Below are 27,645 nucleotides of genomic sequence, written 5' to 3'. Positions count from 1 at the left end.
AAGGTTACAAGGCTTTGCAAACAAAGTCAGAAATCGAGGCAGACCCCTGTGGTTATACTGATTGCAGTGTCATTAGTTGTGTGTGTGTGTGTGTGTGTGTGTGTGTGTGTGTGTGTGTGTGTGTGTTCGTTGGGGGTTGGGGGTTGTCACATTGTATGCTGAGCATGTTTGCATGTTTGACAAGCCATGGATAGCATGGGGGGAGTTGGCTTTTGATTATCTCTCGGTGTCTCTCTCATTTGCTCACACACACTTTTGGAGTTTGGAATTTGAACCTCATTGTGACTTGTGTGTGTGTGTGTGTCAGTGAGTGTGCGTGTCAGTCGGTGGTTCCCATCTTCATGGGATGCGCTAGCTAGCTCCAGCATTGACATCGAATAATTGGGGGTGGTGTGGCGTGTGTGTGTGTGAGGGGGGTTTGGGGGTGGGGGCTAGCACACTGCACACAACCCCACCCACCACACCACACCACTGCCCATCTTCATGATTAATGAGGAGCTCCATCCCCTTAATAGAGCCGTTACCTCCGCCACATGCTGCTTTTGGCCCATAATCTCCACCACAGGCTGGACACTGACCCTGACTATCCCCATCCAACGTCCAGACCCAGACCCCAGACTCTACCTGGCAACCAGCATAGCAGCCACTTACATTATGACCTATGTCAACTTAGCTATGGGCTATGGGCGTCCAGCTTCATGCTGAGCCCTTACACAGCACAAGGAACCCCATGCGCTCCCACTCCTTATGGTGTCTGCAGCTGAGATGCTACGGTGAGCTCAGGCGTTAGCTCCTGGCGCTACTAGCTGAGGTGCTTCAAACTAGCACTACGTCCAACGCCACACACTCCCCTTTAGCGCTCAAACATGCACTTCATGACACAAGCACACACACATATTTGATCATCATACACAAACACACATGCACACACAACTCTTTCTCATACACTCACACATAGAATATTATGGCCATTTGTAAAGGCTCTAACAGTGCATTATATAACCAAGGTTAAATTTGTCGCCGCTCACGGCCCTCGAACCCGCCACATCAACACACACTGCCATGTTGGCCGCTACAAGCAAACTTCCAGCAAAGTTCTGGCAACAATGAGAATGTGGCAAATGTGTTTAGTCACACTTAGTCAATAACAACTTCTGGTGACAAACCTAATTTGCATATGCCATTTCTGCAAATTTGCTGCAATATTGCCAAAAGTTAACCGCAACTGTTAGCCCGAAACCTAATTTGTAAGTGAAAATATGACCTTGCTGCATATTTGCGGCAACTGTTCGCCAGAAACCTGACATTTCTGTAAGGGCATACAGGTTCTGTCAGTATCAGCTATAGAGTTCTAATGGCAGTTTAGAATGTCCATTTCTGTGTTTACTAACTTCCATCTTGACATTGGAAACCAGTGACTTTGTTTTGGAGCCTGTGATCTGTTTGACTCTCTGCTGCCTTTTGCACGGTTTAGTTTTCTCTTACTTTTTGGCTAAGCCTACAATCCTCTAAGGCATTTCCGAGAAGGTTCCAGCCCTCTTCTGCTCCGACCCGTCAGGGCTTTGGTCACCTGAGAGCCTTGTCACGCCCTTAGCTTGACACCTGGAAGGGCCTGGGGGAAACCGGTCTTCTATGATGACGAACGCCTGGAGATGCTTCCCTCAGCTGTTGCACACACAGGCACACATCGAGCAAGCATACAATCAATGGCAAACATTTCGGAAAGATTAGGATAGAAAGAGAGACTCATACCAAACACACACACACACACACACACACAGAAAAAACACAGAGATTGGAATGTTCTCACACTCTCTGTATACCCACTTTGTAGACTGTGATTAAATCAAACACTGACCAACATGTGGACCACAACCCCACACTGGTGTTCCCACTGCACAAAAGAGAAACAGTAACTGTTGCATTATGGGCTGTTGAAGCACAGGTGTGTGTGTGTGTGTGTTGGGGGGGGGGGGGGGGGGTCGTGTAATGTATGTTTAGTGTATGTTAGTGTTCTTGTATGTTTTACTTGGCTGGGTTCTTATCAGCAGAGTGTAGTGTACGCCTTAGACTTGTATGACTTTTGGAAAGCTGTGTCTTTGATCGGTCGACAGTCGACTGGCTGCTGACTCATCAGTATGGGCTTGCCTGCCTTGCCCTGCCTTCCTGCCTTGCCTTGCTGTGCCTTGCTGTGCCTTGCTGTGCCTTGCTGTGCCTCGTGATCTGTTTTCTCTGCAGATGGAAGAGACTGATACTGACTGGCTGCTCACTGCACTGACAAGATGTCAGATGTGTTTTCACATCTGTGCCGAATTACACTCTCATCTCTGCGTACGTGTGTGCGTGTCTGACTCGACTGCTGTTTTTGAGAGGATGGATGCCGACTCACTGTTTGCCTCTATGAGGGGGGTTATCGGGGTCATTGGTATGGTAGAATATCTGAGCGAGGCTTCGCTGCGTCACCTCTTTCCCGTCAAAAAGTCCACAGGCCTTGACTTTGACCATCCGTGATGCGTTAACGCTTGCGGTGTGCCCCCGCCAGGATGAGTCAGCATCCTTCCCCTGACCACAACCCTCAACCGCCGACCCCCTTCACACACTACTCACACCACTTCTGCCTCTACAACCAGTGAGATGGCCTCCTCAGACTCAAGCCTCTGTGAGGGCTTTTTGAGGTCCCCAACTGCTTCAGTCATTTGTGCTGTTGAGGGTTGAGGGTTGAGGGTTGGTCAGGGCTCCCACTGCTTCCTGGGGTCTGTTTTCATGGGGTCTGTGTATCTTGTGTGTCTGTGCTGCCCTGTGTGTCTGGGATGACCTTGGTTATGGGAGACGAATGACAGTCCGCTCGTCACACTGCTTGTGTTTGGTGCCCTGGGGGGACGGAAGTATGCTCTGTCTCTCACACACACACACACACACACACACACACACACACACACACATATATACACACACACACACACACACACACACAGGCAGGAAGTGAGATTATCATTACTACCCGAACGCAATGAAGAGAAGAGAGAGGGTGGGAGAGAGGGGGGTGAGATCATCATTACTACCTGGAGTCAATGAAGAGAAAATTAAACAAGAGGAGAAAGAGAGAGAGAAAGTAAGAAAGAGAGAGAAGGAGGGAGAGCGAGGGGGAGGGGGGCTGTTGAGTACTGACATACGCCCAAGATTGAATTCACTGTGTGATAATACACAAGAGCCACTTAATCAGATTACTAATGAACTCCATTTGATCAATTTATTTACCAGACACGCCGGAGGAGGCCTTCTCCTTTTTCTGGTTTGTGTTTGTGTTTCTGTTTGTTTAAGTGGTTTGGTGTCTGTCTCTGTGTGTGTGTGTGTGTGTGTGTGTGTGTGTGTGTGTGTGTGTGTGTGTGTGTCTGTCTGAGCATGCACATGTGTCCATCCTGTCACCGTCAGACGAGTTCTCAAGCAGTTGTCATGTGAATATGAAACCTTGAATATGAAAAAGAAAAAATGGCATTCCATTGTCAAGTGCATAGGACCTTGGTAACCAGTGTGGTTTGCCTTGAGATTTAATCTGCAATCAAACTGCACAGCTTGTCAGATGTGTTTGTCATGCCCTTAAGCTTGAAGTTCCAGTGTCTGCTTTTAAAGTGACAAGCAATCGGCTCAGTGTCCAATGGCGAGCTATAGAGTGACATTGATGGAGCCAGCTTTACATAAAGGTATTAAGTCATAAGACACTAAGAAGGAAAGACAGGTAATACAAGTAAATAGTGTGTGTGTGTGTGTGTGTGCGTGTGTGTGTGCGCGCGCACATGGCCCAGTGGGTTTGTTCTTTGCCTCTTCAGATATAGAACTGAGACAAAAACATACTGAGGCTTTCTGAAAAGCAAGGAATCCAAAATTCCCCATATTGCCTCTTTGGTTGGCAGCTCTGCATGAGACAACAATAAAAACCTATGGAATTAGCGGCTTTGATTGAATAACGAGGGAATTCCCTGCTGAATGGATGTGGTTGAGAGGGAACGGGGGTCCCTACAGTAGGTGGTGACAGCAGGGTTGTGCAGACCTCTTGTCGGCTATGTGTGGAATGTGTTGTGCTGGGGCAGACCTGGGGGTGGGCTGCACTGGAGGACATTACGGTGGGGAAGCAGGGGGGGGGGGGGGGCGTAAGTTAGAGATTAGTGTAATTACTTGCCGAGCCAACACACAAACAGCGGAGAGAGGCTTATATGGTTGCGTTCCATACGGCACCACGCACGACTCTCTGGAGCGGACAAAACACGCACTGCCTGTGAGCGCACAAGTTATTTCTGATCACCCACAAACACACAATTATTTTGGACGCCTTTGTAGCTAACTTTAACTTTGGTCGACCTTATAACTACAGATTGTTGAGCACGGCATCATGACATCTCCTACCAAACTACATCGTACATTCTTACTCCAGTGTCCTGTCTTTGCCATCCGATAACAACAACACTATTTTTATTCCTAAGACATATTTAGTCACTACAACAACAATCAGCAACAAAAACAACAGCAAATCCTCCTACATTGCCCAAGAATCGCCCCTCTATGCCCTGGTGCAATCAAACAGAAGTCAGGCAGGAAGGACCGAGGTGGGGTCAGGCTCTTGAGTAAGTCCACCCACGTGTGCCACTCCTCATGTTTTTCCCCTCTGGGCAAGCCCTCCGTCTGTGGACACTTTGGCCAGATGGATGAAAAAGAAACCGGCAGTAGCCGTGAAGGAGACTGGCGGCCAGTGAACTGTTGTGTGGTTGTTGAGTTTGGAATTTACTACACACAGTGACCGCTGCGACCTTGAAGACCATTGTCCGTGTAGTCGTTTTAAATTGAAACTGCGTTTACAGTGGCGGGGGGGGGGGGTGGTGGTGGTGGTGGTGTGTGTCAACATATTTTTGTAATTTGGGGTTTTAAGAAGTAAACCACCTACATTCTGACGTCAAGAAACTCTTAAAATGAAGTCTTATGAGGCTCATATAAAGCCATCATCCTATTACGGTGATTATCTTTTTTATTCAGTTGTGTAATGCAGCGCCTAATTGTGAGGATTTGCAGCTCTGTCCAGACTGCAGTGTTGTAAACTCAAGGGTGTGGGTACTGACCTTGTGGCCAGCAGAAAGCTGTGAGAACTCCCACTCCTCTATGCCCCTCTGTCCAGATACTGGACTGCTGGCAGGCCAGGTGCTGCTGGTAGTCTGTTTGTTTTGACATGTCCTTGACTTCTTCAAACAGAGCTTTTTTTTTCTTTCTTCACGCTAGCGGAGGGCGAGGTGCAGGAGAGGCCGTGCCTTGCGGCTCACGTGTGGTCCCTGTGCCGGGAACACCTTGTGAAATACCTCCTTGCTCCGTTCGCCTTGACCACTGTTAATATTTCACAAGAACCACTGGTTTTCTTAGGGACACACACACACACACACACACACACACACACACACACACACACACACACACACACACAGCAATCCAGAGGGAGAGAACCAGATTGTATCGCAGAACCGCTTGTGTCTGCACTTTCGATGAACATTTTCATTAAGAAACATAAGAACAGTGGTCAGGCAGAGATACAAGTGCTCAGAGAAATGAGCTTTGGCTGTCTTCTCCTGTCTGCCTGTGTCAGTGAGTCTATGTTGGATTGCTGGATAATCATTGTCACATGCGCTTGGCAATGCAGAGACCCTGTAATTTCAGGCAGCATGTCAAGTATTTTCTGATGCATTTGTTTGCCATTCCATCAGAATGATAACAGAAAAATTAGGGCAGAATTCTTTTCCCAATTAAGGCAATGGTGAGCCCCGGTTGCTATGTTTCTGGGGCTGTATAGAATCTGTTGTGCGTTTGTTACCAAAACGTTGTATTTATTTTGGCCTTACGGCCACTGTCTCCAGAGCATCAATATCTCTCCCGACGTTTTTAAGGTGCCAAACTGCTGCCAATTCCTTTGCAGATATATAAAACCCTCTGTTCTGCATTCTCTCTATGCCCTATAGAGGAATTTAATTTAAGACTCTTTTCCCTCCTGGCCTCTCTACTTTATATGGTTAACCGGCCGCAGATCTATGACGATTGGTGTTGTTTTTGTTTAAAACTGGGTATTCATTGTTGTTGGCAACTTGACATTTCATAAAAGATTTTCACGATGTGATTTTTATTGTTGTCTTTGTGTCCCCTCAGCGTCCTGCTTGTTTAGGGCTTAACAGTCAACATGACTGACTGGTATCCTGCTGATCAAACCAGACATGATGTTCTAGTTGTGGAGATATTTGGAGTTGCGGAGCCATGAATAACGTTGGCCAAATAACTAAGTGTGTCGCAAGTTCTCGCAGCTACATCTTCCAATGCAGATGGGATCTCTGAGGTCGGAGGAGACGCCATTTTTCTATGAAGCTCTGCATGAGAGGCGGGCTTATGCTTATTTACCACATATGTGAAGTGTCAGTCACCCACTTCCCTCGATCATGAGCTCAGATATGGCGTCTAGACGGAGACTGTCACACTTTTTTTTTTTTTTTTTCTTTTTTTTTTCACTTCCATCTCCTCCGTGTCCGGCCCAGGAATGCAGGATCATTGAGCTGCTGTGAAGATCCTATCATCTTTTGCCACGCCACCTCTCTCCACTGCATCCAACCCAGCCCAACCTCACCCGTGCTCGTGTTTCACTCTCCCTATCCCTTTCGATCTCCTTTCCCCCTCTTGAGCTGCAGATGGTCATTTTCACTGGGCTTAGTGTTGCCGTCTGCCTTGAAATCTTAATCCGCAGACTGTTTTGACCGTCATGGCAGGGAGAGCATGAAAGGCCCACAAAGTTATGCATAGACCCTGTGTGTGCGCGCGCTGTTCCGGGTAGATAAAGGGTGATAAAGGCTGTTCCCTTGGTGACGACACGTTCCCCTGAGTATAATTGAGAAGGCCCTTGTTACAGCTGTTTTTTTGTTTGTTTTTTTTTGTTTTTTTTTTGCGTTTTGTGACTGAACACTTCTGAGCCTTTCATTTTAGCCTTGCAGAGTGTAGAGACCGACCAAATAAAAGACTGTCCTTCTGTCAAAGGAGGCAGAGCGTAGCGCTGTTGGCTGACACTCGTCATGAGTACTTCGAAATGTTTGGCTAGTCATGAGTCTGCAAAGCTGTTTCAGACTTGGAAGACATGAGACCTTACTGTCTGGAGCCATAGCTATGCTTTGGTGTTTGCTCCCCACACACATCTGTTTGCAGAATTGCATCTTTCCTTCAAGCAATGGTGGATTTCTTCAGAAGGATGATTAAGCTTCCTTGCGCAAGAGTTTGACACTAGACGCTTTTTTAAGATCCAGAATGTTTGAAATAATTCAGCCATTACCATTTCTTGATCTCAGCTGTTGGGTAATGTGTCCAGCTCTATGCTGCTTTAGAAAACAACCCAGTTGGAGTTTGGTCTCTATTAGAAACATACAGTGGAACTTGTGTAAACTGTCCTCAAAAGGCCAACTGCTTTTGCAATGTTTTGGGTCAGAGACGGAATTTTATTTTTGTGTTGAGTCTGTTTTTTCAGGCCTGTGTGTCTGTGTGTGTTTGTCTGGGTGAGCGTGTGTCAGACATGCAATCTCTCTAGGGCTTACAACAGTCGGAATGTTGATCTCCACTGCAATTGTGCATCTTCCTGCGGTCGACAGAACAAGGGATTGTTTTGTGTCTGTGCGTGTATGTGCAAGTGTTTACTTGTGTGTGTGTGTGTGTGTGTATGCGTGCACACGCATGTGTGTGTTGGTGAGTGTGTGCGGCACAGTCTTTGCTCTCTCTTTCTCTCTTCTCATTGTCATAATCTCCGTCTCCTCTGTCCTCTTCCCAGACCACTTTGCAGCGCAATTACCGTCTCGCGTTAAACCGCCAGCTCGCGGGCCCATAGGTCGGCCAGTGGCACCGCAAGCTGATCCCAATGACCATGGTGACCTCGTGCTGGTTCAGTCCAATCTCCCCCCGCAGCGTAACTCTACAGTGGTTCTGAGAAGAAGAAGGGAAAAAAAGACAGTATAAGCTGAGCTCGCTGAGTGGCTCGAATGAATCAGAGGGAGTCCGACAGCTGCCAGTCAACAAAGCAAAACACCACACTCCCTCCCCCCCATCCGCAGATGGAGAGCTCTTTCACAGGGGTGACCCGGAGGCCTATACTGCTGTGTAGTAACCCAGTCTAGACGTGGACCATCAGGAATTGAGCAAAGCCGCCCAACCGCTACAGTTTCCCCCCCCCCCCCCTTCCTCTTGTCTGGTCGTGCTGATGTGACATGCGTGCCGCCCCAGCAAGTGGTTCATCGTGGCTTGTTTGTTTTGTCTCACAGCGGCTTGGAGGCTGCAGCTCGTCTTTTGAAGGTGGCTGCAGAGATGCCTGACAGCGATGAACTGCTGGGAATGGTCATCCAGGTGCAGACAGCTGTTGGGATTCGTCTCTCAGCAGGCTCTGCTGCAGGGACATGTGTCCTTCATGGAGGCCATGTTTTGACGCGGCACTGCAGAAAGGGGGGTGGGTGATGGGAAGGCTTGCCGACCTTTGACCTCTTTGGCACAGCAAGTGGCATGGCGTGGCGAGCCCTCAGCGAACCCATCCGACTCTTTGATTTGCTCCTTTCTTAATCTGGTTTCAGGGTGGTCCCTGGCTGGGAAGCTACACCAGGCGTGTAACTGAAGCGTTCCGTTCGCGACACGTAAAATCCATTTTAGAAGAATTGTCAATTTTTTTCGAACGTACGCGCCGCTATCATGTCTGGTGTAGCTACTTCCATTGATTATAGTGGAAGCTAATTGTTACAGCAGACGCAACGCGAACAGAACGCTTCAGTTACGTGCCTGGTGTAGCTTAGCTGTGAGAGTTAGGCTAACTGAGCTGGGAAGCACTTGCTAGGCCAGGTTGACAGCCTTGCCAGAGACTGCATTTGCAAATGCAGGCAGAAAGGCCATCGCCAGCACCAGTGCCCCACCTACTCTTCACCCTTCAGTCTCTCCTGTGTGTGAGATTTGTTTTCATACCCACTGCATGCTGTTTTGCTATGATCACAGCCACAGTAATGACGCCAGGATTGTCCCTCTGTTGAATAGGAACCATTCATGCGCTTGGTCTTTTTTCCGGTTGCACGCATCAACTTGATAGAAGGTCAAAGACAAGTGCAGGCGGGGGTTGGCAGGTTGGCAGACGAACGGTTGGGGCAGTTGAGGCAGTTGGTGCAGATAGGGTCCGGCTAGCGCAAATCCCCACTCCCTGTGGCAGCTGGGAATTCAGAGGTGGCGTCAGACGAGGCTGGCAGGGGTTGGGGGGGGGGGCGCACAGCTGTTCCAGCCGTGAGGTCTGCCACAGCCCAGGCCAGGCAACAGCCGGCCATTCGCGGGCATCCATCCATGGCAGGAAGTGCGACGCTGTAAAACTCAATGAGGGATCAGCTCACATCCTTTGTTTGGCCTTTTGCAGATGCGTTCCCCCCTGGCCTCTCCAAAGAGACCTGCATGTTGCGGTGGCGTTGTTATGCCTTCCACGGCTTGTTGACCTCCGCTTTTCAGCAGGCCCGGGCAGAGTTTTGTCGGCCTTTCCCACACTTCCTTTCCTTCAGAACCCCCCTCGGGGCTCACAGCTGTGCGCAGGGATACCCTGCCGCTAGTGGCTCGCTAGCGCGCTAGCTCAAAATAAACACATTTCACTTCCCTATCGTGAAACTGCACGCTTCACAGGTGAGTGCGTCTGCAACACCTGTCCAGTCAAACCCGCATGCTGTAGAGTTATGCAGGGTCAGATCTCTCTGGCGGAACATGGATTGCACACTTCATAACAGCTGCTTCTTGGGAAGTAGCACGGAGCAGAACAGCGCTTTTTATTTTACTGTGGCATGTAGGGCAACAATAGCACACAGCCATGCCATGCATGATTGCCATGCCAACGCCAAACAGAAGAACTGCACCGTGTATTACTGCACAGGGATTGAAATCTCTGAATAACTTTTGATATACGACACCTCCACAATGTGTTGCCATCATAACAATGCCATCACAGATCAGGACATGCATTTTGATGCATTCCAAAACAAGTGTATCATCACTTGTGTAAATCTGCAGTCAGTACAGCAGTGAATCAGACTACAGTACATGCAGTATATTACAAATATTAATACAGAATAAAGCTGTGCATCGGCATATGAATGATGACATAGGGCGTATCATTACTTTGTGCTTTTGCATAACCAGCAGCTACTGTACATTTGCATTGACTCTGCTTAGTAAGTGAATAGAGTAATTAGCTGACTTAGTAGTCTCGACACTGTCTGAGACTATGTATCTGGCCCGCTTGCAATAGGCTGTTGCTGTTTTTTGAAAGCTTATTGACGTGTTTTTTTTTTTTTTTTTAATGTTCCCGTAATTAAAAGGAAGGGGTTAATTGGGCAATTGTGTTCAGTTGTGCATGACTGCTTAAATTGCCTAAATGTTCTTAAATTCGATCCCAGCCATTTGACTCAATCATGACTCATTCGCTCACTTAAAAACGCTTGTCGGTATATTACTGCCAGAAGCCTAACAAAAGGGAGCTCTCCTTCCAACACTAAAGCCTCAGCTCTTTGGAGCGTTTTGGACTCCGGCATCATTATAGTGTCATTACAGTGGCTTCTGACTGGAAGCCCCCGCAGGTCATTTTCCCTCTTTACTCCGTCCTCCTGGCCCTCGTTGCTGGCGGCCAGGTTTCCCTGAGGCCGCCTGGCGGCTTCGTCACTTAGCCAGCGGATCAGCCGCTGACCTCTGTGCAACGTGAGCCGGGGACTCTTCCGCCCGTCCGGGTATCTGAGTACAAAAGCCCTCCTGGACGCACGGGAGACTGAGCAGATTATATAAATAGACTTCCCTCCTGATCGCAATCTCTGGATCTCTAGAGAGCGACACACACACACACACACACACACACACACACACACACACACACACACACACACACACACACACACACACACACACACACACACACACACACACACACACACACAGGATAGTTTTCTGCAGTAATCCAGACAAATGATGCGCTTGGTCCTCAGCCCCATTTCCTGTGTGAAAATGGGCCTTCTCCGAGATCGATGTGTGTTTATTGGATCCTATGAAGCCATTTGTTCTACCTGCACTGTATTCCCAGGATCCATCCCGTCTGCACTAATATGATAATGTGCCATGCTTGACATGTTGAAAGCAAAATATATATATATATACTAATATTTTTCCATCCCTGACTCTACGCTGAAAGAAAATTAAATTAAGTAGTCCAATTCATCGCCAATTTTGCCTGTTATCATTTTTTGTAGGTAGTATTTACATTAGCTGGACTCTATTTCCCGGCTGTTCTTGTATTATTAAAGATTCTTTCCTGCTGTCTTACTTTTCTCTTTTGTCTGTTTCCACGCAGCATTTGGTGACGGAGACAAAATTCTGTGAGTGGTCGGCGGCCATCGAGGAGTCCCGACCCCCCCCCCCCACTCCCTCCCCTCCCCGCCCCCACCTCTGCCTTCACCTTGAGCCCCCCCACCACCGGTAACCATGGCGCCGCGGAAGCGAGGTGGTGGAGGGCGCGGTGGCTCCTCCTTCTTCTTCTGCTGCTTCCAGAGCAACGACCACCCCGAGATCACCTACCGGCTGCGCGAGGACTTCGCCCTGCAGACCATGGAGCCCGCGCTGCCCATGCCCACCTACGACGAGCTGGACGGCATGTTCTCCGAGCTGGTGGTACGTAGCGCAGTCGAAATCTACAACATATATGGCCCGTTAAGATGCAGGGAAAGACATGCCCAAGACAAAACACTCCTCTTGCTGAACACTTATATCTAAACTGTACACTTATATCTAGGCATCTTTCTACATTAAACATTTATGAATGTATTTGTATTTACATTATACTGTACATGAAGTAACTAATGTTAGGTAAAAGCTAGTGAGGGGTAAATAATGTTTGTAACAGGGTCGAGATCTACAGTACATGGCTTTTTACGATGGAGGGAATCTAATCGATGCCCACATTAAATATGCATGGTCATATTTCTCTGTCGCCGTCCATAACGATTTCAGTAACTAACGTTAACAAATGATTTGAGCAAGCATTTGTTACGCAGAAATGAACAGTTTATTCATGTCATTTCAAGTAAAATGAAAAGTAATTAGGAAAAAAAACTACACATTCCACTACCTAACAAAGAACGTAAGCAAGCATTCATGTAACGTGTTCCACATTTATGGTATGATGGGTTTGTGTCTGGGATTATGCAGCCCCTCGCCTGGTGAGTTTCTGCTGAGCTCAGCAGGAGATTCTCCCTGGAGCCATATGCTCTGTGCTAATGAATGGATGTGAGTGTGTGGCCACATTAACCTGTTACTCACGGCTAGCACTCTCCTCTCTAATTCAAAGGGAGCTAATGGGAGCTAATTACACATCAAATAGAGATGGTCTTTTTGTATGTCGGATTAGAGACCTCCCATCTGCTTTGCTTATTCTCTCTCTCTCTCTCTCTCTCTCTCTCTCTCTCTCTCTGCTCCTTCTCCGTGTCTCCCTTGCCCTCTCTTTCATCTTGTTCTCACCTTCTCTCTCTCTCTCTTCTTCACTCACTCATCTGGCTCACACTCAGTTGGTCTCAAACTTTCTCTCATTCTGTTGCCCCCATCTTCCTCCCTCCCTCCCTCTTTTGCTTTTCCATCCCTCCCTCTCTCTCTTCCCTCCTTGCCTCTATCCCTCTCTTTCCTTATCAATCTCTCTCTCTCTCTCTCTTTTTCTCTGTCTCTCCTGCGTAGTGCTTTGGGTCTGCTGTTGACCAATCTGCCTTTGCCATCACAGTCTACTTTGCACATCAATAGGCCCCATTGAGAGGCCCAGTGTTTTGGTCTCCTCTCACTACTAATTGCTTGTTTTTGTCTAGCCCCCCCCCCCAGTCCCGTCTCCTCGTCTTGTTTCTTGGCCGGAGCTGAATGATTCTTGGATTTGGGGGGCGGTGGGCATTTAGTCACCCTCTCTTTTCACATGGCACTGATCCCCCGCCATTTCCTTGCCACGTGCCGACCCAGAAAAAAACACCCCCGCCCTCCCCCTCCCCCCTTCTCCCGACATAATTTGAGGGCTTTGGATTCATTTGGGGAAAATAGAAAAGGCCCAGAGGGGAGTTGGCTGCTTGGCTCGGAGTTGCTGGGTGCAGGGTGGTCACGACGCCTCGTGTCCTACTCGAGTAACCGCCGCCGCTGTGCAGTGCCGCGTTGCGCCCGCGCCGCATGTGGCCGGACATCTGCTGGCAGCTATGGCGCTCGCTGTGCTCGCCCGATCCACACCCTGTCTATATTTATCTTTTACGCGACTCCTCCACCACTTTGGGCCAGAGCCAAGCAGCCCGGGTGGAATCAATACCGAGTTGACACTGTTCAGGGGCCGTTGCTTGTCAGTCAGACTGTGCAGTTGCGTTGTGAAGAAGAGACAAAAGACATGTTTGCACTCCTCCTGTTGCATCCTGTGACAGTTTTGAGGGGTTATTTTTTATTTGGAATTTCTGGCAGGAATTCCACAAATTAAATTGTGATGGTTTGGCTTAGGACCAGTTTTTGGTGACAGTGTCTTATAAAATGGCTTCCCACTATTACGAATGGCTTTGTGTAGAACTTATTTTTTGGAGACGAGATGTTTAGCATGGCTGTGGGGATTAACCCTTTGGGTGGGTTCCTCTCCTTTATAATGTAATTTGGGTTGTGCATGAGGCCATAACAAAGTCTCTGTCTGTTGAGAGTAGTTAGATGACCCAGTCCAGAGACACAGACAGAATGAACTTGGTAGCCCACAGCCTTTGCACGGAAGCTTCTGGATGGGAGTGGGGGTGGGTTGGGGGTGCTGGAGGAGGCTGGGGTGGGGGGGTGGATTGGGGGTGGGGGGGATGGTGAAAAGTGTTCCCTGCACAAAAGCACTACTTATAAATGTCACATGAGAGGAATGAGGATCAGGCGTTCCGGGGCTTTCCGTGTTGGTCCTCAGGGAGGGCTGTTTCAGAGCCACTGAGTGATTTCTAGCCAGACCGGAGGGCACACGTCTTTTTGTTGGGTGGCATAATAAAGCTTCTCAGTTACTCTACACAGCATAGAGTATGCATGCTGTGTCTGTGTGTGTCTGTGTGTGTCTGTCTGTCTGTGTGTGTGTGTATGTGTGTGTGTGTGTGTGTTAGCAGCTTCGTAAATTTCACCAACGTCCAAGTCTGATTAGGAGATTTGATGGCGGTGCTCCCTCCCTCTGCAGAAAAAATAGGTGCAGCTAGTCCTTTGTTCCAGAGAAATGTAGATCTCAAGTGGATATGAAGCAGCTCGGACCTCTAAACAAAGGCCTTAAATGGCCATTTGGGTCTTTGTGAGATCAGGTATACCACATCCCACCAAATAATACCTTATAGGGTCTTAGTCATGTAAACGTTGCCCCAGTTTCCTGCTGGTGTTGTCTAGAGAGTAACACCAAACCACCAATCTCTTGAACCCCATAATTTTTAAGATGTGCCACAGTATTAAGGTCTGCAAGGGGCTCTTGTAATGAAACAAGTAATTCTGTCAGCTTTTACCTCTTTGTTTTGTACAGCTAAAAGCCGTGAAATCTCTCTTTACTTTTTAGACAAAAAGACAAAAAAAGCTTAGCGAATGCAGAATGTGTTGAGCATTTCACAGCGAACGTGAAACCGTGAATGAAAAGGCTTTTTAATAGTCGTGTATCAGTGTAGTCGTGTCCCTGGACAATGCTCAAATTACCACCTCAACTCAAGTTCTGAGCCGCCATATGGCGCGAGTGGTTGAATCTGGAATGATCTCCCATATCAAAAGCGTGCCATCGGGCAATCCGATGCCTCGGTTCCCCCTCGCGACTCTGCGGCGGAGGAGGAGGAAAGTGGCCTGGCAGGGCTTACTGTCCGCCCACCTCCCCTCTCCCCTCTCCCTCGGTCCAGATCCTGGTGTCAAGCTCGGATGCTCGGCCGGTGAGATAAGATAAGATGCCTGCCAGCTTCCCCAGGTCTTGGCAGCACATGGAAGGACCTCATGCGAATACCACACACACACACACACACACACACACACACGCACACATGCACACATGCACACGCAGGCATATCACATACAGCAGGCAACCGTGGAGAGGCCTGGACTTTCCCCTCATAAAAATTGCATAGCGCATCTGTATGCCTGGAGAGAGAGAGGTGTCTCCTCACTTAGTACAATTATGTCTTTATGTCTTTGTCTTAGACCTAGCGTGTGTGTGTGTGTGTGTGTGTGTCTGTGTGTGTCTGTGTGTGTGTGTGTGTGTGTGTGTGTTTGTGTGTGTGTGTGTGTGTGTGTGTGTCTGTGTGTGTGTGTGTCTGTGTGTGTGTGTGTCTGTGTGTGTCTGTGTATGTGCGTGGGTGTGTGTGTGTGTTGGTGTGTCTACCTGTGTGGCTGTGTGAGACAGGGGAAAGAAACTATGGGAGACAAAAGAAAAAGACAAGCACAGACAGATCGAGAAAGAAAGAGAGAAAGAGGGAGGTACATTAGAAGGGGATGGGCAGAATTCCGGCTGAGTCTGCAACTTCACTGTCTGTATATCCAGAGATGCAGCCCAAATGGGGATACTGGAAACGCCGGCCCGTCAGACAGGAAGTGAGATCGCTGTCTACTTCCTGTCCCTCCTGGGGCGGACGGGGATATGTCTGTCACCATGGCCGTTCAGACAGGAAAGCATTAACATTCACAGAGGCATTCTGCAAGCAGTGCCTAATGGACCCATTTCTCGTTACAGTTGTTCATGTAGCAGCCGTAATGGACCTGCTATTATTTACACTTGTTCATTTAGCAGAAGTAATGACTTATTGCTACTTACATGCATTTGGCAGACAGACAAACCAAACAAATTACTTAGTTTTGGTAGAAGTTTACTCATCCACTTGCCGCTGGAAAACTTGGCTCATTTAAGTGTTATGGATGTGGCCGACTCCACTTATCCCAAGCAAATATTTGTTCGTGAGTATGTGTGCACCCAATTCCCTGGTGTTGTCAGTGTACCTTGATCGACAGGGTGACCTACAGGTCAACATACCTAGGTCAGCCAGTCAAGCTGAAGGCATACTTTGCTCATTTGAGTGTGTTGTTCTCCGCAGTTCGGGGCTGTTTCGGGCCCGGCTAGCTGGCGGGCAAAGTCTGTGTGTGTCTTGTTCCAGGCCCTGCTGGCCTAACTAAGCAAATACGATTAGGCCCCAATCAAACACGCTGCCTCAGTTAGGGCCCAGCCGCGGTATGGCATGGTACAGTATGGCGTGGAACATCAAATTCCTCATTTGTTTATCGATGGGAATATCTCTCTCTCTGGGCGCCAGGGTCGTGGAGAGGCCATTTGCATCTCCCATGGTTCATGCTATTGTATGTTCAGGCTCTCGTCCATGCAAGGCTGTACCGAACAGGGAATCTGTGTGTATGAGTATGTTACAGAGAGCATAGATGTTTAAGAGTGTGTATATTTGAGTGTGTGTATTCGACGTGTGTGTAGTCGTGTGTGTGTGTGTGTGTGTGTGTGTGTGTGTGTGTAGTCGTGTGTGTGTGTGTGTGTGTGTGTAGTCGTGTGTGTGTGTGTGTGTGTGTGTGTGTGTGTGTGTGTGTGTGTGTGTGTGTGTGTGTGTGTGTGTGTGTAGTCAACTTGTGTGTGTGTGTGTGTAGTCTTGTGTGTGTGTGTGTGTGTGTGTGTGTGTGTGTGTGTGTGTGTGTGTGTGTAGTCTTGTGTGTGTGTGTGTGTGTGTGTAGTCTTGTGTGTGTGTGTGTGTGTGTGTGTGTGTGTAAGCGAGCGGCAGGGGTTCAGGGGATGTTCTCGATAACTGGTGCATGAAGCTATTAACTTAGCGCCCAAAACATCTGGCTCGTGTTTGGTGCGGCGAGAGCGCAGCTGCCAAAGAATGCGCCGCGGAGCTTATGCAACGGCCGCAGGTACTAATTTAACGAATCCACGGGGGCTCCACCGCCCAAAACTAAGGCTCCCACCACCCAACCCCCCTCTCTCCCCAAGGGGGGGCAGCTCACGGAGCCTGCCAGCCACCCTTACCCCGAGCCTCCCACGACTCCCTGGACACAGCGTGTCACCTCCACAGCTGCTGCTGATGCCGCCGCGGTGCTAGAGGATCGCTGGCGTGGACGCTCAGGCAGAGACGTTGTGTGGCGCTCCTCCAGGGTGTGTGTGTGTGTGTGTGTGTGTGTGTGTGTGTGTGTGTGTGTGTGTGTGTGTGTTTGCACCAGAGCGAAATCTCGTGGATGGCCGAGCTGAGCTCAGCCTCGAGGAGCGTGTGTGAGGCGCAGTCCAGGGGTGCTGACATTTCATCGGCCTGTAGCTTCATTCCCCGTAGGCTAGTAAATATGGTGGAAGTGTGTGTGTGTGTGTATTGTGATATTCTATGACACCACTGTGTGTGTGTGGGTGTGTGTGTGAAGGTGTGTGTGAGGGAGTGAATACAGATTTACAGCGCGAAGGGGTCAATGTGTGCACACATGTGTGTATGAGTAGATGATTTAACCATGCATTCAGTGTCGGGCAGCCAGGACTCGCGGAACAAGACGAGTGTGTTGTCTTTCCCACTGTCAGATATGGGAACCCACTCCCACTCACAAGAGCAGCCAGCCACAACTAAATGCATACGTGTGTGTGTGTGTGTGTGTGTGTGTGTGTGTGTGTGTGTCTGTGTGTTTTAGGGTGTGTTGTTTTAAGTACATAAGAAGAGTCATTTGCGTAGAACATGGGGTTTCATGGTCAAACGCAGGGTTGCGCTTGTGTGATCTTGTGTATCGCCGCATTCTGCGGAAGGAGCTGAAGGGCCATGAAAACATTCTGGAGAGTTCTACAAAAACCACTCCAAAGCTGGAGCGTGAGCGTGGCCGCTCGTTGGCCTGGACCGTGCATGGGAACCTCGACAGGCGACCGTGAATGAATCCGTAACCAGCCAGTATTTCCTCTCTCCTCTCTCTCTCACTCACTCACTCACTCACTCACTCACTCACTCACTCACTCTCTCACTCTCTCACTCTCTCACTCTCTCACTCTCTCTCTCTCTCTCTCTCTCTCTGTCATCCTCTACTTCCTGACTTTCCACATTGCTTTATTCACTGGCAGGGGAAGGAAGTATTTGTAGGTTAAGGGAAAGTTTGAAAAACAAGCATTGGGTGGCTGCGGTTTCCGCCGGCGTGCTGGGCTATCGGCTGTTTCACCCGGTCGGGTATTGTTCTCCGCCGGCTCCGACCCTGCCCGGCTGCCCCCAGGGCCGCGTTGGAGCGGTATACGACGACGCCTTCTGCAGATGGTTCACATCCAGCCAAATCATAACAGTGTGAATGTAACGCCATTGTTTTCATTTAATGGCGACCGGAGGTCTCTCATAATTCTTCCTATCGGAGTGTCTGTATCCATGTTTTATGTCATGTCATGAGCCGTGCAATCATGACTGTGTGGGTAGTGTGTGTCTGCCAGGTTCAGATATCCTCTGTCTGTCTGTCTGTATCAATTCAATTTCATTTAATCAGTTGTATTAGTATGGTGACTGTTAGTGTAGTATATTGTTATACAGTGTTATACAGTACTAGTCACAACAAAGCTAGTTTTTCAATAATATATATATATATATATATATATATATATATATATATATATATATATATATATATATATATATATATTGTTTTTTTTTTGTGACCAATATATATATATATATATATATAAAAATGGCAATATACAGTCAACACTGTAAAAATGTGCTCTCTCTCTTGTGTGTGTGCAGGATGAGTTGGACCTCACAGAGAAGCACAGAGAGGCCATGTTTGCCCTTCCAGCGGAGAAGAAATGGCAGATCTACTGCAGCAAGAAGAAGGTAAGCTCCCGCCCACCCCAGCCAAGCTAACCAGTCCATATATGTTTGTGTGCTTGTCGTTCTGCTGAAAAAAAATCCCAAAACATTTAATTTACTCACACACAATTCTTTTTTTCACCCTGTACACTCTCAATGACTCAGCAGATTAAACATGAATGAACACAATGGCCAATGTATCAGCACAGCACAGCAGACACCACCTCTGTGCTTTGTGCATATTTCTTGAACACATCTCGGTACTCGTGTGAGTACTTCAGTAGTATCACTGTAGTATCTCTCACAATGGTGAGCGTCGGTGGAAGGCTATGACCACTGTCCGTCATTGGTCATCTGCGGTCAAACCTCCTCTCTGCACTAGAGAATAGCATAGAACAGAGAACGTAGAACATATCCATATAAGTAGACCCGTTAGACATGGACATATGAATCTTTCACTGAGCTGCAGCAGGGTTTCTAGGGGCTGGTGCTGCACTTAAGAGCTAAACTGCTCCATCAGGTAATTGCGGTGACCTTTCCAGAGAGCTGCGCTGAGCGGACCATTCATCATTTCAGTTCTGCCTGCTAGCCGGAGGAGAGCCAAACGCTGCTCTGCTGCAGTAATGCATCCCAACAGACCCACACACACACTCACAGAGATGACATCTTCCGGGAAGCCGTCGGGCGGCCGTTTTATGCCACATTTTTTTTATTTTATTTTTTTTGGTTGGGCCTGTTAAAATGGAGATGTAGGATGTTGGGATGTTCCGCTTTCCCCTCCTGAAGGGGCACGGTCCAGGGCTGCATCCTGCCGTTAAGGCTGCCGTGACCGTGGCGTGGGAGTGCTCAGAGGAGGTGCAGACACAGAGCAGGATGTGAGGAGGTGATGAGGCCTCAGTGGAGGTGCGTGTGCTTTAATGGCTTCCCTTGGCCTTTCATAGACTAGAGGTGAGTTCAGCGAGGGCAGTCGAAAGATCACATGCCATCCTAAGCCACAGGCAAGTAGTATCGATCGTTCCAGAAGATACAAGAGACAAGATGCTACATGCACATGTGATCCTGACCACTCTTTTTCTTTAAGTATTCAGTACTGTCAGAAATATGCCGGAGAAAATGGCCTGTTAAAATGAAAGGAAAATCTCTCTCGAAATAATCTCACGATTCTTTCTTGTATATTTGAGTGTATATATTTACAACCGGTACTGGGATTACTATGTAGAATGACCGCAGCCTCTCTGTTTAACTTAGGCGGGGTCGTCCCGTCCGGTCCAGTTGTGAGTGTTGAAATTCCCCTCCTCCAGGTCCAGGCACTCCTCTCTGTAGGTCTGACTTCTTTAACCTCTGACCCCATGACCTTTTGCAGAACCCAACCTGTACATTCCAGCCAATGCTCTGCTAGAGGATAGTCTTACAGTAAGGCAAAAAAAACTGTAACTAGGTTGTTAATCAATCACATTCTTGTTGAGTCATCTTCAGGTAACCATGGTGTAGTTACTAGAAACAAAGACAGATGGAAAATCCCCTCTGCATGTAGTGGAGAGGTCCTTCCAGGTTTAGAAGACAAATGGCTGTGATTAAATCCAAATAGGCTTTCAACGTCTGTCTCTTGTAAATATTCTTATCTTCTCTAGATATTTACTCATGTCATGTCATTTATCTTCCAGTCCAAGCTAATGTACAGTTGGCGTCAGTCATGATGTTGAAATGTTTTTTGTTTTAGTAGTTCGGTGTGCAGCATGGCCAGTGGCTTTAACCACATGGCCAAAGAACCACAGTATTGATGATTGATCCAGTCCTGAGGTTTCCTTCGTAGATAGCTTTACCATTGTAGATCTTGGAGACAAAACCCTGTGATTGAATCCATCAGGTTGGCATCTCTTCCTTTTAAACATCATCTTCATCACGTTATCATTATTTACTCTTCTCTTCATCTCTTCATCTTTCTCCCTCACTGATGTCACTTCCCTCCCTAATTGATGGAAAGTTTGGATGTTTTAATCGACTTTAATGGAAGCCTTACATCAGTTTGGTGGAACACATCAGGTCGTGGGTTAAACACGTTGCCAAAAGAACACGCCAGCAGCAGCAGCAGCATCGGTGATTGAGTCTCTCCCACGTGCCGCTGTGAGGTCTGAGCCTGGTCTTGTCTGTTTCATTAAGAGGGTGTGGTGCTGTACCCATGGCGATGGAATGAGTGCCTGGAAGGGCCCGATTCAGGAGGAACCACGGACAGGTCCCAACTCCGTCCAGCAGCGTTTTGTTAACACTGGCAGTCGAAAAGGAATTACTCGATACACAAACCGTATGTCACTGCTGTGTTTGAAGAGATCCTTCAGCAATGTTGACTCAAGGCAGAAACAAAAGACAAGACCACTTCTATCCACTATTCATTTAATTAGCGTTAATAAAAGCAGAGTAATGGCCGTTTAGTCCTTGATGTAGGCTACACATTGACTGACCGATGACTTTGGTGTTCAGAAACCATGGCACAGTGATTGGAGAGTGCGTAGTGTGTGAGGGGTTGTTCACAGTAGAGCCCAAAGACATGGTATTGGAGTACAGTTAGTGAACGAACGTGTTGTGTTTGAGAGGGATGATTCATAGTTTGGCAGGCGAGCAGAGGAGGTAGCAGACGGGGTCCAAAGCCTAGAGTAAGCTGAGGAAATCATGGAAAAATCATTGCTTTGGCAGAGGAAGGAAATTCACTAACAGAAACTGCCGCTGGAGTCTGGTGCAGTTTGGGGTGAGTGAGGGGGATTCTGAAGAAGCCAGAACAGAGAGGGGAGGAGGGAGTAGCGAATAAAACACACACACACACACACACACACACACACACACACTTTCTTGATCCTTCTCTCTCTCTTTCTCTCTTACTCTCTCGCACACACACACACACACACACACACACACACACACACACACACACACACACACACACTTTCTTGATCCTTCTCTCTCTCTCTCTCACACGGGCACACACACACACTCTTTCTTGATCTTTCCCTCTCTCACTCTCTCTTTCTCTTTCTCACACACGCACACACACGCTTTCTTGATCCTCCTTTCTCACTCTCTCACTCTCTTTCTTTCTCTCTCACTCACACACACACTAACACACACTTACTAACACACACACACTTTCTTGATCCTTCTCTCTCTCTCTCTATCTCTCTCTCACACACACGCACACACACGCACACACACACACACACACACTCTCTTTCTTGATCCTTCTCTCTCTCACTATCTCTCTCTCTCTCTCTCGCACACGCACACACACACACACACACACACACACACACACACAGTTAGTAGAGCATATCAGTCAGATGTGTCAGGACGTGTGGTTTAAAGCAGACTCCAGCTCTAGTACTACTAGCAGTTCATCTAGCCTTCCCTCAGCCTATGGTTACCTCTCTGGATGTGGAGGAATGTAGCCCACTCTCTCTCTCTCTCTCCTTCTCAGTGCCCTTAGCAGGGGAGCCCGTGATCCTGAGTGCTTTTAATTGGTTCACACCAGGTTTCCCTTTTACTCATAAGTTTGTGCTTCGATTCCCAGAATTCCTCTCGCCACTCAAAGAGCGTGTGTGTGTGTGTGTGTGTGTGTGTGTGTGTGTGTGTGTGTGTGTGTGTGTGTGTGTGTGGTGTGTGTGTGTGTATGTGTGTGTATGTGTGTGTATGTGTGTGTCTCTCTGTGTGTGTCTCTGTGTGTGTGTGTGTGTGTGTGTGTGTGTGTGTGTGTCTCTGTGTCTCTGTCTCTGTGTGTCTGTGTCTCTGTGAGTCTGTGTGTGTGTGTGTGTGTGTCTCTGTCTCTGTCTCTGTGTGTCTCTGTCTCTGTGTGTGTGTCTCTGTGAGTGTGTGTCTCTGTGTGTGTGTCTCTGTGTGTGTGTGTGTGTGTGCGTCTGTAAGTTGTCTGACTTCACTGCAGCTGACCAACACACTGTCTATACATCTGACCTGCCTCCATCGTCTGAGACTAGTCAGTATTTCTGTGAACTCCGCTAGTAGCGCGCAGTGCAGGCAGCCCTATGGTCACGGGGTCGCTTCCCTGAACACACACTGATGGTGATACTGTACAACCATACACTACATTACTGTCCAATCAGGGACCACCATTTGGGCAAAGAAGCCACCTGAGGATTATTATTATGGGATGTGAGGTAAAAACAAATTGTGATTTCCACCCACGATGATACTCTGTTATTGAATGCCTGGTACAGGGACTACCTGTAAAGCCCACACAGGAGACTGTTCGAAAGCCCATTTACTGAGTGATAAACTGCTCGAGGGATGTAAGTGTGTGTGTGGACTGGACGTTGCGTAAGTGAGCTGTTTGTCTCTCTCTGTGACTCAGTCCAAGAGCCTGCAGCGTGTCCAGTCCAGTCCAGCACACAGGCATCAGGCTGCAGTGGCCCAATTAGAGGCCTTGTTAAGCTTGGCCAGCCCAAGCTTGCTGGCGCTAAATCAGAATTGCTGAACATGTGCATGGGGCTGGTGGTGTGTGTGTGTGTGGGGGGGGGGGGGTTGCTAGGTAGAAATGGCTCTCTAACTGCCCCTGTTTCCATCATGATGCCAGAATGTATAAAAAAAATGCAATTATGCGTCATGACCTGCTTCTCTTAAACACATTGTGGCTTTCTTTAGTAGTCCTCTTCTCCTCCTCCTCTACTTCTTCTTGCTGTTCCTAGCCAACTGTTTGCCGTGGTTTGGCAAGGTTGGCCGGAGCAGGGTGAAAGTGTACGCCGATTAGAGGCGCTTTAGGCGCAATTAATTTGGCAGCAGAGGGAGAGACAGTGCAGGATAAACATGTCCCTGGCTAACAGAGGTGAAATGAGGGAGGGAGAGAGGGAGGAGTGGAGGGAAGGATGGATTAAGGGAGAGGACTGAGTGGTGTGTGTGTGTGTGTGTGTGTGTGTGTGTGTGTGTGTGTGTGTGTGTGTGTGTGTGTGTGTGTGTGTGTGTGTGTGTGTGTGTGTGTGTGTGTGTGTGTGTGTGTGTGTGTGTGTGTGTGTGTGTGAGAGAGAGAGAGAGAGAGAGAGAGAGAGAGAGAGAGAGAGGAGAGAGAGAGAGAGAGGAGAGAGAGAGAGAGAGAGAGAGAGAGAGAGAGAGAGAGAGAGAGAGAGAGAGAGAGAGAGAGAGAGAGAGCAAGCATGGTTGTCAGGGAGACAGGTCTTAGCAGTGCGAGGGCAGTAATGCCGACTCAGCAGTGTGTCTGGCCGCTGGCCCGTAGAGCGGTGGGCTTGGCACAGCTCCCCAAAGGCCACGGCCTGACAGAGAGAGAGAGAGAGAGGGGGGAGAGAGAGAGAGGGGGGGGAGAGAGAGAGACAGGGAGAGAGGGGGGGGGGGGTAGAGAGAGGGGTAGAGAGAGAGGGAGAGAGAGAGAGAAAAAGAGAGACATAGGGAGGGAAGGGAAGTGCTTGGCCTTCCAAAGCAAACAGGAAAGTCTAACTTCGCAGGTGCTGCTTTTGTTTTCCGTTGAGGGGCCCCGAGGGCCGTCGCCGGGGCAGCCAAGCCCAGTAAGAGCACCTCATCGTGGGCACGATACCCCTCCGTCTGCCCCCTGCCTTTACTCCACTCCCCCCATCCCACCCAACACGTTCAGTCAGTGTTTGGAGATAACTCCACTTCGCTCCCCCTCATAACCACACAGGCCACGCCACTGCTCCACAGAGAGCAAGCAGCCCCAGCGGCAGCAGCAGCAGCAGCAGTTCTGGTGATGGCAGGTGATGGGAATTCACCGACAGAGATCGGAGCAAAAGACCCGTCTGGATGAATGGATGCCTTGTTTGCCTTGGCCGGCCATCGCTGCCGCTTGAGCGGCATACATGAGGTCATCACGGAGGGGATCGATCTTTCCAATGCTCCTATCTGTCTGGGGCGTGCCCCCCCCCCCATCTCCATAGCAGTTAAGCCCCAGAGCGCTTTGGCAGGGCCTGGTCCTGGGTCTCCAGTGAGGAGTCTACTGCTCCTGGAAACTCAATGAATTAGATGACTGTTACGTTGGCCCTTTTCTGAAGATGGAAAAAAACAGCAGAATGTATAAAAATACTATATACATACAAAGTATATATATATATATATATATATATATATATATATATATATATATATATATATATATATATACGGCGGGCACTGTGACGAGTCCGACACGGGTGATTTTGTGGTCAGTTGATCAAGCTGCCTGACTTGGTGTACCTGACTTTTTACCCGACTGCCAAACTGAATAACTGGAATAGTTACCTAGCCATTTTTGTCAGGAAGAACAGACTTCATCAGTGCATTGAGAGGACATAGGGTTACATCGACACCACATTCATCTCTGGTCACTACGGTCATTTCACCTCACGCAGCATGAGTGGTTTTGATTTTTGATTTTTTTTGTGAAGCTAGTGGTCAATTGGTATCAGTCATTTTGTTTATTTAGTCTGTCAGATGCTGTGCTACTTGTGTTTGCCCACACAACCCCCTCGCCTCGAGTGCCATGGACAGCTAAATAAAGCCATCTGTTTTCTTCACCGCTGGACCGGATGGATCTGTGTCCTGGGATTTGATTTATGTCTCTGTCTTGATTTTAACTAACAGTCTGGAGGCGTAATTGTGCCCTAGCAATGCATTACCCATGGGACTGTTATATGTCTAGCATGGATTGGCTTGAATAGTATTGGAGAAGGCACTGAACCTACTTCACATTTTCGTTTTATTTCTTTATTTTCTTAAAAACTAAACACACACACACACACATTTGATACTTTAAGGATAGGACTAGATGGTGTATCTACACGGAACATTCATTTCATTTTGATGGCTTTCGTCTCCTTTTACGTCTTTGACTTTGTCAGCACAGTTCAAAATGAGCTTGTGGGCGAAGTGACATGAAAAAACGAGTCTGCCATCGTAGTTCATGTTTCAAGACTCACTCGGTCTCATTGGATTCTTCTAATTGTTTCAGTCCTCACTGGCATTTTGGAAACTGTCAGAAACAGAGCACTTAGCTCATTTTTTTTTTGCCAGGGTGTGTCATTTTTAATGCATGATTACGTTCCCGTCAAACCAAATCAATCATGACAGAAGTCAGTTTTTCTGTGTTTGTGTAAAACCATTACAAAGTTTCACTTCAAAGAAAAAGCAACAAATCTGTGCAATTTTACTTAATTGAACATTTTCAAGGTTTTGGATCGAAGTGTTGTTATTTTTTAAATTTCGGAGTTTTTTTTCTGAGCGATGTCTGGAAATATGGCCGGCCTGAGCTGGCGTGTTCGCTCCTTACCACTCGACTCTGACGAGGAGGAGAACTGAGGGAGCGAGCAGCCTCCGCATCTGTGTTTTTTTTGAAGTCCGTTTGGAAAGTGATTTAATCAGGTCAGGATGCATCCTCTCTTGGCCAAGGTAGATTCAGAGCAGGTCCAATTTTTTTTCTCGTCCCATTCTTTCTCGGTTTCTCTCTCTCTCTCTCTTTCTCTTTCTTTCTCTCTTTCTTTCTCTCTGTCTTGCACATTGGTGGAAATGACAGATGCCTGATCTTGAACACACTGTACTGTACCTTTTTTTTCTTCTCTTGGTACATTGCCCTAAACAGGAAAGTGGACTTGCCAGAGCAGGATCCTTCAGTCTGATTTCTCTGTCCTGGGTGATTACTAAAAAAAAAAAAAAAAATGGAGCATCGTGTTTTTCTCTTTTTTTTCTTTTTGTAAGACGTTAAGCCTTAAGCAGCTGAATGCTTGGCGGTTCGCACTCGTCCGAGTGTTCCAGCCTCAGCAGCAGCAGCCGTTAACGTTGCCCAGGGGCCCACGCGTTTGGAAGGGACGCTTCTGAGGCGGGGGTTTGGAGTTAGGGCAGCCAGAGGCAGGTTCATGGTGGATGTCTGTGTCAGGGGGGTTCGGAGTGTCCTGCCAGAGTGCCGTGGTGGCGCCTCCGCATGAGGGGGCCCTGGTGGCGGAAGCTGGATAGGGGACAGGTGCGTGGCAGGGTGGAGTGTGTGTGTGTGTGTGGGGTGGGGGGGGGTCCAAGCTTGGCCTGCATCCCAGCAGTTTCCCACCAGTTTTCCCCCGTAATCTGCTCTCTGGATGCCTTCCCAGCCTCCCCCTCCCTCCATCCCCATCCCTCTCTCCTTCTCTCCCTCCATCCCCATCCCTCTCTCCCCCTCCCATGGGGCACTGGTGGAGAGAGACGGGGGTGAGAAAGGACCCGGGGCTGTCCTATCCAGTGCCTGTTGGCATCATCCAGCTGAGCCCGCGGGGGCCTCTCTCTCTAGTCTCCCTAGTGACCGTGACGGCAATTAAAACCGCAGACTTAATTAGTAATGGATCGCTCTGGCAGTCCTCCGGTACCTTTCCCACAATGCCTTCCTCTGGTCATAGTAGTTTTATTTTTCTTCCCATGATCTCTGCTTTCAACACTGACTCTATTACTTGAGATATTTGTGATTTCTCTCTTTGGCGCTGGACACTGAGGCTGCCCTCATTTGAGTTGAATTGTGTGTGACTGTGTGTGACTGTGTGTGTCTGTGTGTGTCTGTGTCTGTGTCCGTCTGTGTCCGTCTGTGTCTGTCTGTGTCTGTCTGTGTGTGTCTGTGTGTGTCTGTGTCCGTGTCTGTCTCTGTGTCTGTCTCCGTCTCCGTCTCTGTCGCTTGTCTCTCTCTGTGTGTGTGTGAACATATTTTTTGTGCCGACCTAATGAAAAACTCGCAAAGCCGATTTGGCAGGACAACCTTGAGCTTTGCACAGAGGCGGAAAAAAGCGGATTTTATTTGAACGTTTCATCTAATTACTAATCTCACAGGGTTTTCATCAACTCCGAGCTC

General features: G+C 48.3%; 1 protein-coding gene across 3 annotated transcripts in view; it reads left to right on the top strand.

The window, feature by feature from the left end:
- The window catches only part of daam1b (dishevelled associated activator of morphogenesis 1b), an 80,876-nt gene that overhangs the window by 26,033 nt on the left and 27,198 nt on the right, over positions 1–27,645 (top strand). For all 3 annotated transcript variants that reach the window (XM_042095186.1, XM_042095184.1, XM_042095185.1), the window contains exons 2-3: positions 11,402–11,718; positions 18,777–18,866. In XM_042095186.1, the coding sequence (XP_041951120.1) occupies positions 11,533–11,718; positions 18,777–18,866 (276 nt within the window). In that variant the 5' untranslated portion in view covers positions 11,402–11,532. The remainder of the gene's footprint in view (positions 1–11,401; positions 11,719–18,776; positions 18,867–27,645) is intronic.

This window comes from Alosa sapidissima, chromosome 6, assembly GCF_018492685.1.
Source record: "Alosa sapidissima isolate fAloSap1 chromosome 6, fAloSap1.pri, whole genome shotgun sequence".
Lineage (NCBI taxonomy): Eukaryota > Metazoa > Chordata > Actinopteri > Clupeiformes > Clupeidae > Alosa > Alosa sapidissima.
The sequence above is the reverse complement of the archived record's forward strand: the minus strand, read 5'-3'. Positions and strand labels throughout refer to the sequence as shown.